General features: G+C 37.9%; 1 protein-coding gene across 24 annotated transcripts in view; it reads right to left on the bottom strand.

Moving 5' to 3' along the window:
- The window catches only part of NRXN3 (neurexin 3), a 966,298-nt gene that overhangs the window by 126,174 nt on the left and 825,560 nt on the right, over positions 1–14,564 (bottom strand). For all 24 annotated transcript variants that reach the window (XR_008508436.1, XR_008508437.1, XM_054515101.1 and 21 more), the window contains one exon: positions 9,352–9,523. Coding sequence is in view for 22 of the 24 variants with exons in the window: in XM_054515101.1 (XP_054371076.1) it covers positions 9,352–9,523 (172 nt within the window). In the remaining 2 variants the exon portion in view is untranslated. The remainder of the gene's footprint in view (positions 1–9,351; positions 9,524–14,564) is intronic.

Below are 14,564 nucleotides of genomic sequence, written 5' to 3'. Positions count from 1 at the left end.
TGCCCACTCAGAAGGACATTTGGATAGGAAAATATTAAGACTACAGTGGGATCTGGTAGCACCAAGGAAAAAATCCCTTCAGCATGCAGATCAAGTAACACATTAATGATTCCAAGTCATCCAGCACAAGATCCATTTTCATGAAGACAACGGGGTTCAGCCAAACTTCTTACTATTACCTTGGTTTCAGAAGCAAGGTTTCAGAAGTGAAAAGGAGATCATAACAGCCTCAAGTCTGAGGGAAGGAAAAGATTGCTACAGGGACACAAGAAGGCAGAAGCCAAAGTTTCAAAGTTTTTGTAGGGAGTTGAAGGGTGGAAAAAAGAGGAAATGACATGTCAAAGTCATTCTGCAAGACAGAATGAATTTGGGGGAGGAGGACCCAGGCTCTGAACAGCACAGAGAACTAGAAATTTCCTCTAAGGAAATCACTGAAGTGGTGCAATGTGAGCCATGTAGAGGTACTGTGCAGGGATAAATACAAACTCAGAAAGAACTTGTTGCAGTGACTCAAACATCTCAGTGAGTTTTCCTTGTTAATTTCACAATCAGCATTAGACTTTGCATCACTGAGCTCACAAGAACTAATAATCACAGCATTGTATATTATTTACAATATCAGTGCACATGTCAGCTGAAGAAAGGATATGTAGTCTTTTCCTGATTTCCCCAGTGATGCTACTATTACACCTTCTAAACTTACTTCCCTTTTCTTGTCTAATGCATTATAAATTAAATAAAGCAAAGTTAGAAGAGGTAATATCCCTTTGACAACAGTTAAAAACAGACAAGCTCTCAGAAACAGAAGACGCAAAAAAATTACAGAAGTAGAAAAATATAATGCCACTGATTAAAAAAAAAGCCTACCATGAAGAACTTATATATCCTGAAATGAGGCTGACTTTTTCAACTGTATTGGGCTGACTCATAAAAACTAGTAACCTCCAGTAATTATGCCTATGTAAGTGAAGACTAATACAAATATCACACACTATTTCTCCACAGTTAAGGCACTCTTATTTTCTAGGTTGGTCAGCAGGTACCAAAACAGAGCACAGAGAAGTCAGCTCAGTCCCCTGCTTCTGTCTTGGGAAATCTACTGTCTCCCCATGTTCAGTAATAAAGTCAGTGAGATGAACTCTAGCATGCACAAAGAATCTGGACACAATCTTGTGAGACCTTCTGTTTCCAAGACAAGATGGGGATAATGTATAAAAATCAGCAATCATGAGTGGGAGCTGCCCTGTATGCATTACATCAAACAAATCCTTGCTAAATTTTGTCTTTAACAACTACAACAATCACTGCATTTTCTGAGGAAATTCCTCATCATAACAAGCTCTTGTGTGTTTTGTGTAATTCCTTTACAAATAACCTTGAGCCTTCTGTATGTCCTCTTAATATCTCAGGAGAGGATCTCATTTTCTCCTCCTCTCTTCCTCTCCTGCCTGCCTTCCCCAGCCCCCCTCCTCAATTATCTCTTGCTGTCTTCTGGGTGGTTATGTTTAATCTCAGGATTAGGCAGAAGCCTGCAGTTTGCTTTGAACAGCTTATCAGCTTCCAAGAGACATTTACAGGGAGAGAAAGACTCCAGTTTTGATAGCAGTAATTGTATTTAGCTTGTAAGATACAAGGCTATTTATCTCATGGCTGGGAAATCACAGAGGGAGAGAAAGAAAATGTTGTCGATAAAAACTAAATAAAGCCTAAAAGAATTGAGAAGAGAAGAGAAGAGAAGAGAAGAGAAGAGAAGAGAAGAGAAGAGAAGAGAAGAGAAGAGAAGAGAAGAGAAGAGAAGAGAAGAGAAGAGAAGAGAAGAGAAGAGAAGAGAAGAGAAGAGAGAAGTCCTCAGAATCCTTTCAGTAGAGGGATGAGGTGGGAAATGGATCTCATTGATGGCTTGAGTAGGACAATAAATGACCTGTTTTAAAGCAGTCTATGAATTCTTGTTCAATATTCACAGTTGTGTAAAACTCATGGAATTTTATTTGTAGAGATGGGTAGAAGCATTTTTAGAGATACTGAGAACCAACACTGCATTTGAAGATAGCTGGATCTGTGGATATCCACATCTCTGGAAAAGAAATCTGCTTTTTTGTTTTTCACAGAAATTTACAATAGTACCCATCATGAATTGTGCAGTGCCATGCAAAACTTACTACTTAAGCCAACTTCAGGTTCCTCTTTTATAAAATGCCCTTTCCATCACACATTAGCAGTATTCAGTCAGTATTCAGTCTGCTCTTGCTGAAACAGCCTCATGCTTCAGTTTTCCCACCTCACAATTCCCGTAAAATCTCTGATGCTGGCTTAAGTTCTCCTACTGTATTACTCCATTTTAAAGTACCTACAATAGGTTTGGGTGGGTATTTATGGAAAAAAAAAAGTTTGAGATATTTTGAATCTTATTAGGCTGCAACCAGTATTCTAATTTGCTACAATCAAACAAAGCATGGAAGGGTTAACATCATCTCACTGAGAAATATTCAGCACTCTGCAAAAGTATCAAATGGGTAACAGCAATTTGAAAAATGCCAGATTCCAATTATTCTGATACTTTTAGTCATAGAATACTTTTGCTAAACGAAGAATAAGATAGAACCAAGCTTTCAATCTTATCAAGACAAACACAAATACTTCAAGTTCTTTCCACCACCATAATTAATTCTCTACAGTTAAAACAGATGAAATGAAAAATACATCTATTTTTTCTGTGTTATAGAGATGCAGTATATAATTTCAGGTGTCCAAAACATGTCTCAAATTCATGAAATCTTCTCAAAGACAAGAGATCACAAAGTGAAAGAAAAATTGATAAAAACTGACAGACATGAGATTCTTCTTGTAGCCTTTGTTGCATCACCTTTCACTTGAACACAGAACTATAACCTCTACCTGACATTCTTTATTTCTTTGTGAGCAAGTAGTTTAGACTACACTAGAATATTTGGAAAGTAGCTACAACAATTATCTAGCTCAATCAGGGCTGGCCAAAAGTCAAAGCATGTTCTTAAGGGCAGTGTCCAAATACCTCTTAAACACTTATGGGCATTAGGCCTGGTGACAATCTCTCTAGAAAACTGGTTCTGTTTGACCAGTCTGTGAGTAAAGTAATGCTTCCTAAGATCTATTCTGAACCTCCTCTAGCATAGCTTTGAAACACTCCTACATGTCCCATCACTAAGTACCATAGAAAAAAATAGCTCAGCACCTGTCTCTGCTTCCACCCTCAGAAAGCTGCAAAGAGCACTGTCACCCCAGCCTGCTTTGCTCCAAACTCAGCGACCCCCAAGTCCTTAGCCACTCTCCATAGTACATGCCTTCCAGCCCTGTCACCAGATTTGCTGCTGTCCTCTGGACATTTTCATGGATGTTCACATCCTACTCAAATTATGGGACACTACCAAGAGTGAGACCACACAAACACTGAATAGAACAGGACAACCACTCCTTTTGACTGGCTGTCTGTGCTGGTTTTTATGCTCCCCAGGACATGGTTTGCTGTTTTCACTGTCAGGGTCCACATATGACTTACACTGAGCTGCTGCCCACCAGCACTCCAGAAAGACCCCTTTCTTCACGGCTGATCTCCAGCCACTCCTCTCCTAATTCCTAGTAATGTTACTCTGCTCCAGGTGCAGAATCCAGAATTTGTTCTTGCTTAATTTTATCCCATTAATCATTGTCCAATGTTCCCAATCCAGCTAGAATCCCCTGCAAGGTTTTTCGTCCCCTGAGGGGGTCAACAGCACCGGCCAGTTTAGTCTCACTAGCAAACGTCCTACATCGACTACCTTCCCTTCGTCCACGAGATAGGTGACCTTACCACAGAAGAATGAATATAGTCAACAGATCTGTCCCTAGAACTGAACCCTGAGGAGCAGCTCTGGTGACCAGTTGCCAGGCAGATGCAGCCCCATCCACCACAGCCCTATGAGATCTGCAGTTCAGCCAGTTCCTCACCCAGTGCACTGTGCACAGCTCATCCCACAGCTGGGCAACTTGTCTGGAATGGTGCTGTGAGGAATGGTATCAAAAGCATTACTAAAATCCAGGAAAAACTACATCCACTGCCTTCCCTTCATCCATAAGGCAGATAGAAAGACAATAGAAAGACATAAAATTAGTTACAATGGAACATTCCCCTTGTGAACCCATGTTGAGTGTGCTTTATGACTGCATTATTCTTCAAATACCTTTCAATAGCATTCAGTATAATCTTCATAATTTTTCCTGGAGCTGAGTTTAGACTAACATGTCTGTAGCTCCCTGTATTTTTTCTCACACCCTTCTTATAGCCTGGAATAGCAGTGGCTACGTTCCAGTCAGCAGGGCTCTCCCAGACACCAAGACCCTTGCTAGATAATTGAGAGGAGTCCTGTTGCTAGCATCTTCACTATTCCTTCAGTTAGCTAGAAAAATTATTGAAAAAAGCAAGAAAGAACTCAGCCGGTTTTCTTCCCTATCTTAGGTAAAATGAGGGGCACAAATCTAGCTACTTCAGATCTTTCCACCTAGAAAATGAAGAAATACATTTTAGCAAGGCAGGGTAGGTAGCAGAATCTAAACCACTATCACTTTGACCTGCTTTTAGAAAGCTTATTGTTTTACACAAAGACTTTGTCTCGTAGACTAACAAAGATGCAGTTCAAATTGGATTGCTTCCAAATGAAAAAAAAAAAAAGATATGCCCAACAGTTCAGGAACATTCAATCCTTGGAACTGGAACTACACTGAAAGAAAATCCCAGCACAGACACCATGGTCTCAGAATCAGCTTTTTGTTTTGTAGGTATGTACTTATCTGGCCAGAGCAGTCAGTTCTGCTGCCAAGAGCTAACAGTCCAGCTTTCCCAGAAATGCAATTTCATCTCAGAAATGTACTTCAGAGATCAAATAAAGTAGGGACATAGAGGATGAACTATTTTTTTCTTTTATCCATAGCAAAAAACCTGCAGAATAATGTAATTTGAAAGGGCAAAGACTAGCACAAGAAGAGTGAGAGATAACTCGAGAATGATAAAGGGGAAAAATATAAAAATGTGTACTGTATGGATGAAATAATGAACCCTGGTAATAATCCAGTTGTTTAATACTGTCTTAATTCTTGTTTCTAAAATGCATTAAAAAATCCAGGCTACACTTGTTTTGCTGGATCATGCATTTCTTTAAATGACAGCTCCTTCCTACCTGTTGCCTTCTTTCCTTTAATCCTCTCCTTTAAAAAATTACTTCAATAAGATAATAAGATTTTATTTTTTTATAGTGGATACTCTTACTTAACAGCTTGTCTTCACCTTGGTTTTTTTTTTTTTTTTTTTTTTTTTGTTTGGTTGTTTGGTTGTTTGTTTGTTTTTTGTTTTGTTTTGGTTTTTTTTCCTACTGTAGAATATGTAGTTTGTGCCTGGATGAACAAACAGGAATGTCAGGCTTGTTTTGACATACACTACAAATCTGGCATCACACAGAGTATTTCTTTGCAAGGAAAAGACAGTGAACTGAGTAAAAAACCCCCATCCTGCTTAAGAAATAATGAAAACTTAAGGACTGAGGTATCCTAGTCCTGTGTAAAAATTGAAGATTTATTTCTAACTGTTCTGAAAATTTCTGTAAGCTGTCTCAAATTTGATGGGTTTCATTTTAATCAAAACAAAAACATGTCAGATACTTCCTCTTCCTGAAGTCTGGGTCCAAAATTACTCAAATTTCATAATTAAACAATTTATTTGGATATAGAGAAGGCTTTCTCCAGGAACATAAAAGCAGGAAAATAACAATGACCAAGCACAACCTGTTTTCTGGGAGATACTTAAAAGGATGAAAGCATGAGAGACAACAGAAGGAAGTCATAGACAACTGTACTTTAGGCTACAGCAAAAGTTTTGTACCCTGACCAAGAAAAATTCTATCACATTGTGATAACCAGCTTAATGAATCAAGCATTAAGAAACTGGCTATCAGTACAGCCTATGGAAGAAGCCCATCTCCTTATTGTGTTCTTGAGAGAGAGGAGAAAGAGCAAAACTAATGCAAATAAATCACAAACAGTTCAATGGTTTTGGCTGAACCACAACAGCTGAATTGCAGCCAGCAGCCTCTGTGCTAATACTACTTCTTTGATATCTCCCAATTCTCAGGAGCTTTGTCTCGCATACTGGGCCACTCGCATACCATACTGGGCCACTGTTCTGTCTTACTGTCCAGTAACAGAAACTCTGGTACCTTGAGATGGTACTAAAGATGAGAGACCATCCCTAGCAATTTGGATTATTTCAGTCACAAAGCCAACTTTAGCTCCAAGTTAATTCTCTCCTTTACCATTTTTCTCTAACCCTTTTCCTTACAAGAAAGTACAAAGTTCATGCTGCAGGTGACTGGAATGCAATCAGATGCTATAAAACCCAAAATGTCATTGCCTGAGTTGTAAGTTTGCTGTCATTCTATTTTCCTTGTCTTTTATTTGAAGTTGTAAAAATACAGCTTTGGAGCCTTTTGGTCCCATTGGGCTAGTTTCAGTTAATTTCAATTTAACTAAAGACTGTATTTTAAGGAAAGCCAATATTCTCTCACTTTTCTCATTTAATGAATATCCAACTTTTATTTGTACTTTTCATTGAGCAAGTAATTATGAGTCTAATGTATAATCCTTCCACAAGTAATAAAACTCATAGAGGAGCATGGAAATGCCATTCAGAATGCAGCCCTGACTGAAGATTGCACCATGTGTGATGACAAAGAAGAAACATTAGATAGTTTATAAAATTAGTAAACATTAGGGTATAGCACTGTGTGAAAAACCAAGTGCACATGAAATTGTTCATTTTACAGACAACACAGTGTGCCCAAGCAAGCATGGTCTACACATACACCATTTTATAAACACTACCAATAACTGTGCTTCCAGAATTGACATGATGCTATGTGAAACATAGGGGATTACTCAGCTACTATCACTCAAGTTTGATATGAATTTAAATTTTCAGCAGGTTTCAGTTGAAATGCCCTGGATTAGCCTGGGTCCATCCAACCACAAAGCCTTTACAGAACTGAATCTCTGCTGAACACAGGTTTGGTCTTGCAGTGAGATCAAAAACAACAGTGCAAGTTTGGTTTGTGAAAGACAGCAAGTAATTAATTTTAAAAGCTCCTGTTCAATCTTTTTTTTAAACCATTGTCTGCACAGAAAATGGGACTAATAAGTATTGGCTTCCTGTAATAATTGGTTCATTGAATCTTTTCTGAATCTTAGGCATTCATAATGCCACTCTATTATTTGGATATTCTGGTATTTAACATGAATTGACATCAAGCCACAGTCCTTTCCTTTGGGAGGGCTGGAACATTGCCCTCCACCCTTGGGTTTTTTTTTGTTTGTTGGTTTGCTTGGGCTTTTCCCACAGTAATGTATTATCTTCTGGTTTTTTGATTTTTGTCTTTTCATTTTTAATTTGGCTAAAATATTGGTTTGAAAAAAGAAGGAAACAAGTAAGGGATTAACCTGCACACACCAAGTATAGTCCCATAAGACTTATTTTCACAGGGACAGGCTGAAAAATTCATCATCTACAAACAGACAAAAATTGAAATACGTGCACAGAAAGGAAAAGGTGTCTGGAAGATAAAGGTGTCCTTTTTTCTTAGGGTACAACTGCACACACTATATACTTGCCCAGAATATAAGATTAATGCTGATTCCATAAAACCATACATCTTCTAATGAAAACATAGAAATATCTTTAGCCAAGGCAGAAGCCCAAGGTACTGAGGTAGTCTCTCAGGGTGATTTATTTTCCCTTTAAAAAAAAATCTCTAAAGCACTGAGCTGAATATTTCGTTTCTTTACACCAGAGACTTACTACAGCAAGCAATATAAGAAGAAAATTTATTCATAGGGTTTGTAGTGACTGTAATTGGCTGCCAACTGGATTGGAGGTATTTTACAAAATAATTGATGAAAGGAGCAGAAGAAAGATCCTCAGTTGGACCTTTCCTCTCAAACCAATGGATAGCAGAGCTAGGACCTAACACAGCATATCCATCATGGCATTCTTAAAAAGAATTTTTTCACAGAAATAAGGTTAATAATTGAAATGTATCCTTTTGCATACACCTCACAAAACACTGACAAAGGGACATATGTAGTAGAGAGCAATATAGCACAGATGACTCACATTCAAAAACCTTTCTGTGTGCTTTCTGAGGGAGTAGAAGAGATGAAGTCATCCCCTTGAAGTAATTTATTAGTATAATGTCACATAAATTAGCATATAACCTCAAGTTAGGATATTTCCTATAATTTGAGTTTAAGTTTCTTTTGAACAATTCCTACACCACTAGCAAGAAATCCTCCTTCTGTCTTGAGTTAGTACTATACAACCTAGAAATAAAGAACTGAATGTTTCTTAGACTCAATATCCAAAATTAAGATCATGGCTTGACCTTAGGCAACATATGAATAAGAGGAATGTGGTTAACACTGGAGTTCTTTCCTTGTGTTCATTCTTCCTTTTATAACCATGCACATCATCAGATCTCAGCTATTTAATACACTGTCAGCAGCACACAAAGCAATCTGTTTTTCACTTGGTCTAAGTTTGATCTTTTAGCATTGTGACAAAGTATCATGACATTGTGATTTGCCAGTGGTGGGATGAAACATGTGACAGTGTATCAAGAGCTAGTTATTCACTATTTCTGGTGGATTTAGGGTGATAATTTCCAAAGATATTGAATTTTTTTGCTGCATTTTGACAGAAAGCCAACTAGGAGTTGTCAGTTTTGGTTAGATGCTGTGTTAACCTTTGTATCTGCAAACCTAAGCGAGTAAGTGAAATTCAGAGGATAAAAAATTATGGGGCAAGCATAAGGTCTGCTCAAATACTTGCTTATGTTCCATGTTCCTTACATTTCTACTCTGTATTTATATAGACAATATTTGGGGTGGAGCTAGAGTCTTTTCATTTCACAGCTCCTTTTCATAAAGTCTGTTCAAAACTTTTCAAATATTTAGAAAATATCACAAGTAGCAAAACCAAATTTGTCATTGAATGGCTTTGTAAGTCTATGTAGAACCAGGATTCACTTAGAGACCTCTGAAATAGCATCATCTATGGACATCATAACACACAGTTGGCATGCTTATTCTTCCAGTGTAAAGGACCATTAGTTTGTTTTCCAAGAGACAGAATATGCATCACCAGGCTTGTGAATTTATTGTCGAGATGAAGCAACAAAGATTTATATAGCAACCAGTTGTTACTAACAACAAAGATTTATATAGCAACCAGTTACTACTACTATTAGGTTATAGGTACAGATACACTAAAGAGAACAAAAAGAAAAATATATGTACCTGTGGGGTAGTGTTCATTCACTGGCCAGCTGTCAACCTGAAGTGTTGCATTGCCACCATTCCTGGTAAAGCGTACCACGTGGTATTTGCCATCATTTACAGGTGTGCTTTCCTCTTTAATAGAGATGTCCACTGTGCCAATATTGAAGACTACACCAATTTTGCCTTGCTCCTGAAAGACGAAAAGAAACAAGTGTTTTAAAATTGCTGCCACTTAGGAGAATGTTCTTGGCCTCTAAGTCTCTAGTGGGTAGTTCTGCCGGTAGATGGCACTGGAGAATACACAGAATTGTCATTTTGAGCTTCCTCAGGACACATTTCATTGGTTCTGCTTCAATGCAAACACTTTCTTTCACACTGTTCTTTACAGCATTCACCCGAAGACAGTGACTCATTTGTTCCCATAAAAAATCACAGAAGACAGGTGAGAAACCAGGCAGCAAAAATCAGGAGATGTGGATAAAGAGTTATTTGAGCAACATCTCTACTGATTATTACTAGTCACTTGTTATATAAAATGCAGCCACTGACAGGCTGTTATCTCAACACCTGTTTTGTTGTGTTATTCTTCTTGGGAAACAAACAGTCCTCACTCCCCAAAAAAATAATTGTGGGATCCAGCAGGAAGAATGCAGTTAGAAGATGAATGGAACTCGAAGGGAGCAGAAGTGTCATTAGCTGACTTCGAAATCCAGAGGGAAGCTACCTAAGAGACAGGAGCTGCCCATCTTATTTTTCTCCATCACAGAGCAAACAGTGCCTTACCAATAAAGCAGTGTTTTTCCAAAACTTTGCACCAGTCACTGACTGAAAGGGAAGAGCAGGCAAAACCTGTTATAATAGCCACAACACTTCCTTCTGCAGGGCCCCTCAGGTGACTCCAAATAATGACCATATTTAATGACTTTAGGTTGCAAAATACACACCCAGAGTATACTCTGATCAGATATATGCATTTAATATTACTGATTTAAACAGCAACAGAAATTCTCATCACTGTACAATTAAGAGCAATGCATCTTCAAGCACTCAGTAAGGAGAGGCACAATATGCTAGTGTCAACAATTATGAAGGCATATTAAGTGCACTGCACATATACAAAACTGGTACGGACAGGCAGAACTAAAATGTATCATATAGGAAGTCAATATATTTGCTAGCTATCCATACTATAAAATTGAAACAACAGAGAGTAAATGGCCATCTTCTATGCAAATACATTTTTCTTGAAAAAAAATGAGGTATAATAATGAGTCACAGGACAATTCTGTTCCATTTACTACCTTACATATCTGCTTAGAGGGCAGAGGATCCCATTCTTCAGGGCTGTTACCCTAACTTTACTACATTCACATTAGCAAATCTCAGCAATAAGAAAGAAACTTCTGCTCTTGTACTTGATGGCCACCTTGGATTCCTCTCCTGGATTTATTTCTGTCTCCTGGTATTAAAAAAATCTTTTTCTGAAAGTTTCACCATGTTTCAATTTTTCAGAGAGGTCTTTCTGATTCCTTTACCTTACATTTCAAAGCTTACTCATACCAAAGTACTCATCACAAATTCCTTGTATCTTCACTACCCTTCTCTTTTTTTGACATTTTCTTCATAACACCAAATTTCCTGGTGTCAGACTACAGGATTGTTTTAGGAAAGGAAATAAAACAATCCTGTAGCTGAAGAGGTGATGGACTCTGGTGGTTCAACTACTTGAAGCTTAGCACTGAAAACAGTAAGCATTTTGGTTTTTCTCTCATTAAAACAGTAAATTTTAGACTGTGCTAAATGTATGCTGGATAGAAAGTTTTATGTACATTCATACTGTTATTCTTTGAAGGGACTTTTCTTCAAGATAGCAATATTGTCCTTTTCTTCACTGGACTGTGAGGTAAGTGGATTGCTGCTCCCAGCAGATGCATGTAATCAGATGCCATTTGGAAACAACCAACATTTCTTCTCTTATGCTATCCCAAAAAATAAGTTTCAGTTAACAATGATTTATTTCAGATAAAAGCATTGCTGGCACAGCTTTACCACTTCTTTGACATATGAAGTAAGTGATCTCCCAACTCTGTTTTAGTGAATCTTTTGCTGGCAACCACATAATTATCTTTACCTGCATAGCAATTACCAAAGAACTTGTGATTAATTTTTTCTCAGGCTCAAATAATACATAGTGACTGGGTAACCTGGCTACTGATATTGTGGTTTTGCAAGATATAAACTTACAATCAGCCTCCTGGATGATTTCTCATATAGCTTTTTAATTGCCATCAACACACCAAGCTTCTTTGGCAAACTGTGGCTGCTCTAAGAAGAGTCCACTTTGGTGAAGGCATAGCATGAGGAGGTAAGATGAAGACCTGCACCTTTTCTAATGGAACAGATTAGAACCACCACCTTAGAAGAGGAAAGGATTAAAAGCTATTCAGCAGAGTGAAAGCTGCATACCTCCGAGCCTACAGGCTCAATGAGGCAAAGGTAAAAACTTGCAGGTGGGGAAAAGGATGGTGGGAAGTTCAATTAATCTCTGCAGAATGAGAAAATGTTTCTGATTTCTCCTCAGAGGAAAAGGAGATAGCACCTTTCACCATTTCCTTTCCCAGGGCTTAAGGAAAAGACCTATTTAAAGAGCTAGTGATAAGAGGGCAAACTGGGAAAGAGATAAGATTCTGGAAGCAGAGGACTGCAAAATGACAGTGGCCTTTAGTATGATGGAGAGAGGGGGGAAATGAGCAAATTGGTGCCTTCCCCATCCCAAGAGGCATCCCCTCCCAGAGCCAGAGAAGACAGCCCTTCTAAAAGCAGTGTAACACTTTGTTGCAATTAAGAAGTGCAAAAAATTGTCTAAAAAAAAATCATGGTTCTTGTGAACAGTCTGTTCCAGCTCTCTTCAGATCACTCTTGGGCAAAGCTCCCTATGACTTTTTCACTTGACTTTTGCAGAATCACAAGTTCTGAGACTCTTATTTGGACTGAGTAGGAACTTGTCATGAAAATGGTTTTGTTCCAATTACCAGAATAAAACACAACACAATATGTCAAATGTAGGGCTACTGAAGCCAAACTGCACACACAGACCCCAAGATACAGTTTACTTATGATATTTTAAATCTCCAGGGAACCAGACACTATGAAAAAATTAACAATTAGTTTATGCATTCCTGGCAGAAGAAAAATAATAAAGTAAAGCAAAACTCAGAGAAAATCCTACAGCAGAGAACAGTGACCATGGACACAAGGAGCAAATCCACAATTTATTTTCAACATCTCTTCAAATCCCAGTTTCTTGCACTACAATACTTCATTAAAAACAGCTTTTACCAAAACCTACCTTCCTTCTAAATCTGAAAGACAAGTTCGACCATTACAGTTTGACACTTCATGATGGACATAGCCTTTCATTCCTTTCCCCACACATTCAGCTGGTGGATTTTCTTTTCACATAACCAAACAAAGGTATTAACTAGACCAGTAAATATGTGACAAAGAAAGGTTTATATTTGAGCCACCACATTTATTTTTTAGCTATAGGAAAAAAAATCATAACTATGCAGCAAGGGAAAAGGTGAATACAGAGGCACACAGAGCAAACAAGTTACGTGCTCCAAAAGGTTTCAAGAGAATTTTAACAGACAGTGCAATTTTTTTCCTCTCTATATTGGTACTCACTGAGTGCCCCAAAAAGTTTCCATGAAAAGGCAACCATTAATTAATGTCTTTGAAAACTCCAAGTGACATCAAGTGCTGGCACTATGTCTTAGAAAACTGAGAACCATTTTACTTATAAATAATGAAGTGAACTCAGCATTCAATCTATCTTACTTTTTTCTCTTCTTTCTTTAAGGCTATTTGCCAAAAAGGATTTTTAAAGTTTTTTCAAGAATTTGTCTTGTGCTGATTTATCCCATAAAATTGCTGCCCTCAAAAGCCACATTACCACTTCATTCCATGCAGTACTTCTGGAGATAAACTTCTGCCATTATGTCTCTAAGAATTTAGAACTATAATTATGATCACATAATGGAATGGTTGTAGATAAGTTAAAAGAACAAAAAAAGCACAAAGTCCTGAAAAAAAAAATGTACAATGCTTCTCCTTGACCTGTCTACTCTGCACAGACTCCCGGCAACTGTTTGTTATATGCACAATTTCCAAACATTTGCAACATTATTAAATGACAAAGAGCTAATCTACAGCCTGGATCAGCAGATCAGCAATTTATTGGTTGCCCTGAAGCATTGGTACACTTTGTGCACCCTCTTCTTTTACCTTACTGTAAACCAGATTCTTTATCTGTGACAGAGGAGTTATAGACACCTATCTTTCCAAGCTCCACAAGCGCTGAAAATCCAGATATATTTCATTTAAACACTGATTATATACTGCCAATCCAAACATTTCAGCCCTGAGAGCAACTATGATCTGAGAGGAGCAGGTCCTAAGCTTTCCTCAGCTTCTACATTCAACTCCTTCAAAACCTGTTCCTTCAAAACAGGTCTGAGGTCTTACATTTTAGCAGGTATGTTTTAAATTTGTTTCCCTTCATTCAAAGAGAAGCAGAGCCTGTCCTATGAGAAGATTGTCAGGCCTTTGCCTTCTCCATGCCACGCCTTTACATTTTGAAGGCATTTCTCTTTATGTAGCAGACCAGGTAGGAAGAAACTAAAATGGGGTTGGCAGTGATTTTGTAAGATGAGCAGTTCAGAGTGTTAGAGGGTACACACATGAACAACCACATACACACTATGCTCTTTACTCTTAGGTTTTCTTTTTCTAAATCTAAAATTTAAATTGTCCACACTAAAAGTATATATTGGTTCTCTGTGTTCAGAAAGCATTTTATTTCAAAAACCACGAGAGAGAGCTCCAGGCATTAGGACAGATTCTAGTCTCACTTGCATCAATGTGAATCAATAGCAATTCTGTTGAAGAAACTCAATTCCTACTGATGGAAGTGGAAGCAGAGTTTATCCCAGTATCTTCTTGTGTAGTTTTGCTTATTTTTCTGAAGCAAAATGTGAAATTAAAGGAAGCATTTATAAAACATACCTGAAATCTGACTACAATCCCAGGCTGTGTTTTCTCACAGTCATTTTATTGTATAATATTTAAATAGCAACTACTGCATGTACTGCCTCCTCCTCCCACCCTGGCTGGTTCCAGCGTGGCTAGACATCAGCCCAAACCTGGCAGACAATACTCCTGGTTACTCC

The sequence above is a fragment of the Molothrus ater genome, chromosome 6 (genome assembly GCF_012460135.2).
Source record: "Molothrus ater isolate BHLD 08-10-18 breed brown headed cowbird chromosome 6, BPBGC_Mater_1.1, whole genome shotgun sequence".
NCBI lineage: Eukaryota > Metazoa > Chordata > Aves > Passeriformes > Icteridae > Molothrus > Molothrus ater.
Note: the sequence above shows the minus strand (reverse complement) of the source record. Positions and strands in the feature narration are given on the sequence as shown.